The sequence below is a fragment of the Dendrobates tinctorius genome, unplaced genomic scaffold (assembly GCF_039654945.1).
Source record: "Dendrobates tinctorius isolate UK_male_01 unplaced genomic scaffold, ASM3965494v1 ptg000083l, whole genome shotgun sequence".
Classification (NCBI taxonomy): Eukaryota; Metazoa; Chordata; class Amphibia; order Anura; family Dendrobatidae; genus Dendrobates; species Dendrobates tinctorius.
In genome coordinates, this window is record NW_027361751.1 from 23,777,213 (window position 1) to 23,789,373 (window position 12,161).

Consider the following 12,161-nt stretch of genomic DNA (forward strand, 5'->3'; position numbering starts at 1 on the left):
CTGGGAGTCTCTGCTTTTTCTCCACTCTACCGAGGAATCAGACTCCGCCGGGACCTCGCCCCTTAGACTTTGCGGCTGGGACAAGGACTTTAGGGTTTCCCTCATTTCTGCCCTGACAATGTCCTTTAAACTCGACGCTACTGCGGGCGACTCTTCTGCCACCGTCTGCTGAATACAGGGGGGCACAATCTTTTGAGGCACGCGTCCGGTAATGGGCATGCACAGAGTGCGCATTCCCTATGTTTATTTTTACTTGTAGCTTTTTTCCCCTAGAAAAAAACACAGGAGGGGGGTCCCGTCACTGAGTGAACTTTCACGAAGATCACTTACCAGTGCCACAATCAAGTACCGGAGAACGAGGGGGATTTCTTTCGGTCGATGCTCCTGTCTGCCTGGAGGAGCTCTTACGAGTGGACTGGTCACTTCGTCCCGTATTACTGTCACGGGACACTTTCTTTTTCTGTTTGACCTGCCGAAGGTCATCCAGGGGCGGCAGTGATGTTTGCCGCTGCTGTCGCCCTTGCTTCTGCCGCTGCTGCTCTCGATCACTCTCCATTACCACTGCTGCTGCTGTACACTGCTGCATGTAGTAATGTGGCCAAGGCAAGGTACCCTGCCAGGGTGCCGCCTAAATACCCCTCCTCCGGTCAGCAGTATCCATGCCGCGCCCCTCCCCCCCTTTAACGGGGCTCCCTACCCCAGCTGGCGCCGGACCCGGCGCCATCGGTGTTTCCGATGGGCGCCGCCATTTTGGAATCCTCGCGCATGCGCAGTGGCGCGCTGACCCGGAAGCGCATCCTCCGCCCGCCCCCTGACGTCACCGCTACCCCGGGAAACACCGGAAGTCACGCGGGACGCCCCGGGAGCCCCGGAAGCAGCGCCACCAGGTCGCAGCCCCCTGCACAGCGCTGCCGTTGTACCTGCGCCTCCGGAGCCGGGAACCCCCAGGGAGGAATATACTTACCGGCGGCGGCCTAATTCCGGAGACGGACATCCTCCGGACGCCGCTCCCTGCTGCACACGCCACCGCCGTGACACCCATCCTGGGCCACCGTGGCGTCCTCCAGGAGATCCGCACCAGGCCGAGGTAGGAGACCCCCTCGCTACCGGTATCGGCTGGCCGGCCTGGGATCCGGTTCTTCTGTAGGATCCCGTCCCCTCAGGAACAGGAAACCAACTGATGCGTGGGAGAGGTGCCGCCCTTTTTGTATCTGTAGGTTTCCTGTTCCTATAGGGCGGATCCCCTCTCTCGTGGTGCTGTCATGGGAGTCCGAATAAACCTGGTGACAGATTCCCATTAGATACACTGTAAGTGTTCAAACCAAGCACAGGCGCTGCTCAGTGCATCCTTGGCATACATCTACTTGTTTTCCATCCATCTCCGTCCTTCCTGTAAAGCCAGAGCTGTCAATCAAAAATGAAGGGGCTGATACATAAGTAGCTGGGAGAGTGCACTGAATGTCTGGCCACACCAAGGGTGCACAGAGTGCTTCGTTTGGACAGTCATTTTGTGCTGACGGCCACCTTTTAATCATGTCCACACGACTCCATATACCCAATCAAATGATGTATGCATACTGTTGTATAGAGGAAAGTTTCCATCGGCGGGCCCTTGTATTACACCCATATGACTGTGAACTACTTTAGACTACTCCTCCCTTGCATGTCTTCTCTCCCACAGCTTCCCTCTTGGATATCCGCTCATTGCTGGTTGGTTTCCATTTACACAAATAGTGAAAGTGAATTGTTAAAGTAAAGCGGAATAACCAATAACTACTTAAACGTCATGCAAATATCCCTTTAGTAAAATATGAATATACAGTAATCCCCCAACGTCAGCCCAAACTGACCGCACAAACCAAGCACTCTGCATTATAAGGGATATCGCCTCTAGAGAAATTGCACCTTTACGATACATTCGCACAATGAGTTTTTGATGTTGCAGATTTTCTGCGCCTATTAAGTAAATTCGGTAACTTGTGTTTTTTTCATTGCGTTTTGGAGTGCGGTTTTTACATGCTTTTTTTTTTTATCGCTGTTATCACTATGTTCGGGTGAACTCGCATAATAAATTATGGGGTCCGTTTTCTCCTATTGTGGAAATTATAAATTTTTATTTTAGTGGAAATTCACATCTCCATTCTATAAAGCTGTGTGAATCCTCTCTGTGTGTTAAAAGTGCTCAGTACACCCCCTAACACCCCTAGATGAATTCCTTGAGGGGTCTAATTTCCAAAATGGGGTCATTTGTGGGGGGGGGTTCATATGTCAGTGGCTCTGCAAACGCGACATGGCATGTGCCCAAACAGCAATTTTTGACCACATGTGGGGTATTCATCAGGTTTGGGAGAAATTCCGTAACAAAATTATAGGGACCCCTTTTCCTTTTTTTCAAATTTTTAAGTTTTAGCGATTTTACAGTAAAAGTAAAGAGTAAACAAATAACTTTACGTTTTGGCTGCTTGAAGGAGAAGTCGCAACAAGGATTTATTGCAGACAAATCTGGACATAGGAAACATGTCTAATATTATTGCTTCTGGGATCTTAGGAATTGTCACTATGGGGTCCTTGCTCTCCTTTTATCCATTGTGATAATCACAAATTTGGGGCTAAAACAACATTTAGGCTGAAAAAAAAAAAAAAAAAAAAAAATTTTTTCATATCCACATTTTAAAAGAGTTCTGTGAAGCATCTATGGGTTTAAAATGCTCAACACGCCCCTAGATAAAATTCCTTGATGAGTCTCATTTGCAAAATGGGGTCATTGGTGGGGGTTTCTGCTGTTTTCGTACCTCAGTGGCTCTGCAAATGAGACATGGTGTCTACAAAATTATACTAAAAATAACAAACGTCGCTTCTGCCTCGCTGTTTTTCCAAGCAGTACTCCATGACATGTGGTGTATCGCCGCGCTCAGAAGAAAGTGGGTAACAAACTACGGGGGTCCAGTTTTTGTGTTACCTCTTGCAAAATTGAAAAATTTGGGGCTATAGCGACATTTTAGTGAAAAGAAAACTGAAATGTTTTAATATGATGACCTGATGCGATCGCATTCTGTGTAGTACCTGAGCGTTCAAAATGCTCAATATACCCCTGGGTAAAACCTCTGTGGGGTGTGGTTTCCAAAATTGGGTCAGTTAGGAGGGGTTTCTCCTGTTTAGACACCTTAGGAACCCTGTAATTGCAATATGGTGCCAACAGTCTATTTCACCAAATTTGTGTTCAAAATTCCAATGGCGCTCCTTCCCTTCAGAGCTCTGCCATTTGTCTAAACAGAGGTTTCTGACCAGATATGATGTATCAGCACGCTGAAAATTAACTGGGTAACAAATTGTGGGGTCAATTTTCTAGAGCTATCCCTCGTAAAAGTGAAAAATTATAAAGAAAAATTGTAATTTTATTCTCTAATATGTTGCTTTTTTTCATTCCACTTTGCAATAACTCCAGTATAGCACCTGAAGGGTTAACAAATTTCTTGACAGCAGTTTTGAAGAAGTGCTTTAAGGGTGAGGTTTCTAAAAATGGTATCACTTTTGGTAAGTTCCCAATATATAGGCCCCTCAAAGTCCATTTAAGTGCGAATAGGTCCCTAAAGAAAAATTTAAAAATTGCTGCCAAATTTATAACATCCTGACAAAATAAAATGATGTTTGAAAAATGATGTACATGTAAAGTAGACATATGGGAAATGTTATTAAATTAATAATTTTGTACAGCATGACCAACTGGTTTAAGGATCTAAAATTGAAAGTTTGAAAATTCAACAAAATTCTGATATTTTTACAAATAAACACAAAACATATAGACCTAAATTTACCACTAACAAAGTACAATGTGTCACAAAAAAACAGAATCCCTGGGATATGTTGAAGTGTTCCAGAGTTATTACCACATAAAGGGACAATGGTCAGATTTAAAAAAATTTGGCCTTGACAGTAAGGTCAAAATTGGCTCTGCCACCAAGGGGTTAACAAATATCATGTTCTATTAAAAATTGAAAATAGGAAAGGGAGCTAAGGAGTTATATTTTTGCTGAAGTAGATGCTCGCACTTTTGGTGCACATTTCCTCATACTAGTAGTACTTCCTTAATTGCACTGTTCTACATACTGTATTTTAAAAAATTGTCAGGTTCAGTTATGAAATGAGTAATTTCATACAACTTCCTCATGTTTACTGTTTGCTAAAGGTTTTTTTCTCTCTAAATTTATAGGTTTATTTTGGATCTCAGGCTGCTATTTCAGTGTTGTCGGATCAGCAGTCATGATAAACCACATAGTGGAAATTAAAAGCCAAGCACACTTTTGCAGAGAATTTTTTTTAGAAAAGTTCTGATGTTCCAGTTTCCTTGGTGTGGCATTTGATTCACCAGCCTGGTGTCTTGTCACCTGTGCGGCGCACAGATGACAACACACCAGCACAGCTAATCATAAGACGAGTGTGGGACACTGAAATGTGAGGAAATTCACACAGCTTTTGTTCACAGCCAGAGAGCTCTGACCTTCGCTGTGGACCAGGGTTATGCGAAGCAATCTGCTCACCCTATAGTGCATGCCCTCATCATCTCCCACCTAGTCTACTGCGATAGCCTCCTCTGTGGCCTCCTTGCTAACACTCTTGCACCTCTCTAGTCTGTACTAAACTTTGCTGCCTGACTTATCCACCTCACTCCTTACTACTCCTCTGCAAATCACTTCATTGGCTCCCAATTCCCCAACGTAGCCAGTTCAAACTACTTACAATGATCTACAAATTCATCTATGTCTCCTCAATTTCTCTTCAAAATAATCTCCTGATTTCTTCCAACACGTAACCTCCGGTCATCAGAAGACCTCCTCCTCTCCTCCACACGTACACATTTTTCACCCAGTCGCCTCCAAAAATTCTCCCACGTGTCCCCAATCTTCTAGGATTCTGGGTATAAACACATCCGATTATCCGCCACACTTGGGTTTTCAAGTTCCATCTAGTCAAGAAAGCTTACAGCCTGCAATGACCCCCTGCCACCACACCACCATCTAAGGCACAGTAACCCCATAACCTACTGTCTCCTTTTCCATTATCCTGTAAACTGTTAGCCCACAAGGGCAGGGCCCTGTCCTATATGTACCTGTCTGACATTGTTAGTTTGTGCACCGTATTTTATATTTGTATCTTGCGTATAACCCCATCTCATATACAGCACCATGGAATCAATGGAGCTCTAAAAATAAATAATAATCTCTATTATTTAGCATAAACCGCCCCAAAACAATATTGGTCCTATCATTGTGCTTTTTCTTCCCCCACCTGGGGCCTCGGCTTTGATATCCCCTTTCTGCTCTTCTCTTGACCCTTTGGTCAATTGCCAACCTTGTGGTTTGCCAACAATGCTGAACTTCTGAAAAAGGAATGACGGCATAGGCCATTGAATAGCAAAGAGAATGAGACCGACTCAGTTGGGCACATATTTTGCATGGGACCCAGACCAAGAATAGAACCATCAATTACAGAGGCATATGGCCTTCACAAATATTATGGTTGTGATGAAAAACCAAACAGTCATACAATGGATGCTACCTGTCACCTCTGAACAGATTTTTTATTTACTGCTCTGCGGAGGCAGAATTGGATTGACATATGTAGTAATTTCCTATGTGTGGGAAGACTAAATGCTGTATTTCAGAGTCTTGTACACTTTCCAAAAGAAAATTTAGGGTTATAAGAAGTAGCATCTGACAGATCGCAGCTCACGCTCTCCCACAAACCCTTTGTACTTGTCTTCTAGCAATGGACTTTCCATCACACTAAGAAGAAAGCAATGAAGAAGAAGCTGGCATCGACTGTTTTATTCCTCATGCAAATGATGTTGCGTTACGATTTGCATAAAAAATATATTAAAATTGACCTGCCAGTTAAATAGTAATCTAAACGTGGGATCTTCTAATCTAAATGTGTCATGACGGTAACTTGCATATGTCCTCAGTACCGCCCTACTCACCATGATCACCACACAGCTTTTGCTTGTGTCAGGCCAGCTTTCTGAGTTCTGCCTCCTGCAACACTCCTCAGGACTGCTGCATCTGAATGCAGTGTCCATTTGGCTTTAGTGGGGGCATGGCCGGTCTCTGCAGGAATTTAACCCTGCTGTGTCCTGCAGAGATTAGGTTTCCCGGACGATCCCCTGCAAGCAGGCTCTATATTAGGTAGCTCCTCCCACCACTCTTTGCACGAGCGTTGGTTCATAGCCTGCTAACACCTTCTCTATGCCTTCCGCTATATTCTGTCTACCGTTAACGACCCTGCTTGTTTACCCGTCCTATCTGACCTCTCTGCTACATGTATCGAACCTGTACTGCATGCCCTGACTTCAGATTGTCTGGCCACATCTTTGGCTTTGCCCTACTGTATCTAAAAACCTGCACCTCTGACCCTCCAGCCGCCAGCTGCTGCAGTCCCAGAGACTGCCCTGGAGTGGTATCTGGTGTCTACTGGCTGCCCAACCTATCCTCACCATCTAAGGCCTTATTGAAGTCTCATTAGATACCTAGTTACGCCCCTCCAGGGTAAGCCCAGCCTGTGGCGCAGTGAGTCTACACCCACCAGCGTTACACAAGGTCGGATGTCACTGCTGTTTCTCCACGTTTCTGAGTACTGAATCAGCCAAAAAATGTCAGGGTTATTGCAAAGAAGAACTCCAAAGGCAATAATGACAAATCTCTTTACCCAATGTATTCTGCTGTAGTCCCGGAATCTCCTCTCCACCAGCAGTGGGCTGGTGTTTGGACATTACCAGTGACATGCATGCTGCTGCACAGGCAAACTTCTTTTGCCTCTCTTGTGCATTTTCCTGGCTAGTGAATGAGTCTCCCAAGTATCCTACTTACAATTAGGCATGACCTGTATAATCATCAGACATGTAATAACAGCATTTTGGGATATGTAATTGGCAGGGTTACTGGATTGGGAGTTCAAAAAAGCGTTAGAGGTTCAGTTGGGAGGAAATAAAAGAACATTTGATTTTGTATACATGCTGGTAATTCTATTTAAAGAGAATCTGTCATTAGATTCATGCAGCCCGTACCACGATTTGTGTACTTTCGTAGTGTTCTGTCTCAACTGGCACAGGGCGGGCAAAGCCGGTCAGGGACATCATCAGACTAGTCAGGGTCCAGCCGACAGCAATCGCGCAGCCAGACTCCGAGCCATGCTGCCCATGTTTCAGGGAGCATTAATCTAATAACAGGTTCTATTTAAATTGGGTCCATTAGCATTACATAACAAAATAAATAAAAAATAAATAAAAATAGAAATAAATCTCTATGTGTCCAGTGCAGAAACTACTGAGAGTAGTGGTACTTATCTTCACCGACTGGACTGATATTTAGCCTCCACTCATTAACCTATTGAGGATCCCAAACCTAGAATCCCTACTGGTCTAATGTACACATTTTGATGAATATGTTATAACCTTGTCCCCAATATCTATCTCTAATGAGGAATTCTGGAGGAAATGTGTAGCTAGAATAGCTGCAAATTTAGGGTTAAACACGGTGTGGGCCCAAAGCAGGGCCTCTCTTTTACTCACAATTTCACTAACTTACCCAAAAGGGACAAAAGAGGATAGATGGAGGGATAGAACAGCAACTGATGCTAAAAGGTATCAAGATACCTAATCCCCAGTAAGCCCTTTCCAACATCCACCAAAATCACAGGTATTCTGCATCCTCATGGTCATTTGGGAACACATTTATGGTGTATTTTACCCTTTTTTAAAATTAAGAAAAGAAACCTAAAGGAAAATGGAGTGTGGGGGTTTGAACAACGAGACAATGGATTAATGAAAAAGCCTATCCAGTCCAATGCAGGAGGTAAGGCTAACTACTCCAACCCAGAGGGCAATACTTTCCTGCCAACTTATTGAGATATAGTAGAAACTAGGAGCAAAAAAAAAGTGCAAATATGGTCTTATCTGAGAACAACAATTATCCAAATGAAGGACATGCGAACGTGATGAGGTTAAAAAATATTAAGATTCAAGAGTCCTCAGTGGTTGATAACTTTTAATGGCTAACTGTAAAAAGATGGTAATAAATTGCAAGCTTTGGAGACTACTCAGGTCTCTTCATCAGGCATAGAGTAACACCAAATTTGAGGAGTCATGATTGTGATACACAATCATGAATATGCATGAAAGCAGATGCTGTAGATCCATGAATCTTCTGACCAAGAAAGAGGAAAACACGGAGCCAAATGTACCAAGCGCTCTTGGTAGGTAATGAAGATTCAAATGGAAGTATCAAAAATGGTTTGTGTCCCGAGGAAGAAATCTGGAATGATTTTGAAACTACCGTAATTGACTAAAGAACCTGAAATAAAAAATCCTTTATTATCCATTCGGATCTTCATTGGCTACCAGCAGCGCGGATTAACCACATTTGGCTCCTTTTTTTCAACTTATTGGGATAAACAGAACTGAACTTTCGACAAACGTTCCATAAATCGAGCTCTAAAACGTTGCAGGGCATTATAGGTTTCTTATCTTCATCCGAAGTAAACATCTGATCTCCTATGGACAAGGTGTTGTCCAGTTCTGCAATCTCAAAATCTAATAGCTGAAATTCTGAAGGAGCACACCTCTATCATCTCGGGGTTTTTTTGGGAAAACAGATGGCAAATATAGGAAAATATAAGAAACTTTGTAATATATGTTTAAATCAAAGAAATTTGATTCTGTCTCCAGTTATGAGCCACTTCTTCCTCCTCCGCCACCTACCTACGGAACTGACCATGCACTCTGAAAAACCAGCTCAACTGACTGCCAAGCACACTGAGTTGTCAATTTACACCACCCATTATAATCTTTGGAGAGGTTAGGGGAGGAAGAGTGAGGCACAGAGTGAGAAAACAGTCAGAGGGAGACACAGAAAGATGATGCTGCACTTTCTAAAAAGTCATTTACCTCATCCCGGGAGCTGGGTTCACACCTACACTACCAAGTACTGCTGTATATTGTCCTCCATGCTACTGAAGTTTCTATCTGTGAGCTGAGGGGGAAAAAAGGCAGGAATCCATCTCTATGTGGGCTCTCAGTATGGGAGCGTAACCACCCACCAGGTCATAGTCAATTGCAAATTAAGATGTAGAGAATACAAAGGAGAAAATGCAGGATCCAAGTCATATAATGGTCAGAAACAGTCTTATTCCTCATGTACACGCCCAACTGCATTTACTGAAATTGAAAGTTGAGTTACCCTCCAATTATGAATAGCAGCCGGCAAAGTCTGCAGGTTTCCTAAAGACTTTGCTTCAGCCGCCACCATTTCCCCTCCAGAAGAGCAAGAAGTTCATTCCCAAACTCAAGGCTAATTGTATGTAAATCTTTTTGCCAAAAACACTTTTAATGGGGTTGATCTGTTACGTCTGACTGTACGCATGATAAGTTAAAACATTAATACTCCATAGCACATGTCTAGATCTTGGGATAGTGTAACCTTTAATAAGACTAAAATTGTCCCAGAAATCCTACATCGCAGATGGTGATTGAAGACTTTATATAAAGGCTAAATCTGTACAGACAAAGCTGTTCTCCTACCAAGAAATGGGATCAGACAGATGTCACCGTGCATTACGGTAGAGATGGCATCATACTTCACGCTGCTGTTGCAACACTTAATCCTTTTTACACTTTTATAAAAAAAAAAAAAAAAGCCAGGCAGGAAAAAATTATAACTACAGAGAGCTACAAAAGGGTGCGCTTGAAATCTCTCTATTTAATTAATTGTGAGGGTTTCCAGAAGATCCAAAAAATCTCCTGGAGAAGCACTATCCATCCTTAGAAGTCACAAATTATCAAGACAGAGGTAAAAAATAAATAAATAAATAAAATAGAGCTAGAGAACAACAACGTGTTGTTGTCACTTCTAAAGCGGAATGAATGATTTGCTTTGCATACATCTAAATATATATTTCATGGACCAGGTGGTCCCATATTCACATAGTGGAGAGCCACAAGTTGCCAACATATCATCTATGGTTCAGAATAAGGGTGTATTCACACAGGTTTTTTTTTTTATTGTAGTAGTTTTTGGTGTAGAATCTGAGCATAAAGCAGGATTTTTGGCATTACTTACTGCGGTTAATTGTCTCTTGTGCGTGCTGATAAAGTTTAGTGGGCCCCCCAAAAAAATTATGATGCAACTTCCTTAAGGTTTTTGCACCAAACCGCAGCAAAACCAGACACCTGCGTTTCTTTGCTACATTTTTTGCACTTACTCATTGCTTTCTATGGGTGAAAAAGCTGAAAAAAGGCTCAAAGAAGTCATATTCTGCAGTTTGTCACAACCTGCCATGCCAAGGGTGCACCGATACCTCCTCATTTACATTTTAATTAAAAATTATTTTCTCCGGCACCATACCAGTAAAAGGTACAATGCTAGTATGGTTGTCATAGGGGCCAAGTCCCCTACAGCACTGTATAACCCACTTTACAAAGCTGAGACTCCCTTTAAAGTAAATACACTAGCCTCATCAGGTCTGGGAAACCTATTCTAATGGATGCAATATTCTTTGTGAAATCTGATAACCATTTGCGCTTTCAGACATTTATATCTTTTGCCTATGTATAAATAGCCCAAGCTCTCCACAATAAGCACTAACCACTTGCATATCCCGTAGGTTTATGGCCATGATAGAAACAATACATAATTGTCCATAGAGAAGAAAGTGGATAGGCACAATCTGCCCCGTGCAAAGAATATCCTTTATTGTGGCATCAAGTTACCAACAGCAGGCAGATAAAATCAGGGAGCAAGTACAGACGATGATCGTTTTGCGAAATGCTCGTCATCTGTACTTGCTCCATGATTTTATCTGCCTGCTGTTGGTAACTGATGCCACAATAAAGGATATTCTTTGCACGGGACGGATTGTGCCTATCCACTTTCTTCTCTGTGGATATACAGACTATTTTGCTTGGAAGTGGCACCCGTATTCCCTGATGTGTGTGCAGCTTCATTAACCCGAGGTCATACAGCTGTGCCTTTGCCTGCTTTTTTTCCTTCTATGGTATGCAATACATAATTGTGACTGGTAATGAGCAATGTAAGGAAATTATCCGACACTGACCTGAGCACAAATCTGGTGCATCACGTGGCCAAACTCGTGAAAGTAGGTTTTCACCTCATCGTGCCTGAGCAGCGAGGGCCGAGTACTCGAAGGCTTGCTGAAGTTTGCCACCATAGCTGCTGCAGACATCATCTTGCCACCATCAGGGAGAAGACAGCCCGGCTGTAGTCCAAAGCATGCAGCATGCCCATATTTTCCTTCCCTTACGTTAAGAAAAGGCAAAAATATCAACAAGAGAAACAGGAATCTAGAAAACCTGAAAAGATTAAAAAATAATCACACGTACTTTTGAATCACACCATTAATTGTATCATATAACGCACTGAAAAATGGGGAAAAAATTTCCAAGTGCGGTGAAAGTGCAAAACAAAAGGGAAATGCCAAAATTGTTTTGGAGGTTTTTTTTTCTTTATTTACCATGTTCACTAAATGCTAAAAGTGACCTGAAAATATGTTTCCCAGGTCTTTATTTCTCAATTTTTAAGAAAAAAAACCCAATATGCTTATGTTGCCATTTTTCGAGATCTGTGGCGTCTCCATTTTTCGGGATCTAGGGCTGGGTGAGGGCTTATCCTAACCCCTTAACCCCCAACGGTGGTTTGCACGTTCATGACTGGGCCAATTTTTACAATTCTGACCACTGTCCCTTTATGAGGTAATAACTCTGGAACGCTTCCATGGATCCCGGTAATTCTGACATAGTTTTCCCCTGACATAGTGTACTTCATGTTAGTGGTAAAATTTCTTTGATATAACTTGCGTTTATTTGTGAAAAAAAAAAAAAAAAAAAAAAACACGGGTGAAAATTTTGCAATTTTCCAACTTTGAAATTTCATATCACAGAGATATGGCACACAAAATACTTAATAAGTAACATTTCTCACATGTTTACTTTACATCAGCACAATTTTGGAACCAAATTTTTTTTTTGTTAGGAAGTTAAGGGTTAAAAGTTGACCAGCGATTTCTCATTTTATTTTTTACAACACCATTTTTTTTTTTAGGGACCACATCACATTTGAAGTCACTTTGAGGGGTCTATATGATAGAAAATACCC

The 12,161-nt window shown here is 42.5% G+C and overlaps 1 protein-coding gene across 5 annotated transcripts in view; it reads right to left on the bottom strand.

Moving 5' to 3' along the window:
• The window catches only part of NLN (neurolysin), a 120,950-nt gene that overhangs the window by 65,813 nt on the left and 42,976 nt on the right, over window positions 1-12,161 (bottom strand). For all 5 annotated transcript variants that reach the window (XM_073584226.1, XM_073584225.1, XM_073584223.1 and 2 more), the window contains exon 9: window positions 11,104-11,305. In XM_073584226.1, the coding sequence (XP_073440327.1) occupies window positions 11,104-11,305 (202 nt within the window). The remainder of the gene's footprint in view (window positions 1-11,103; window positions 11,306-12,161) is intronic.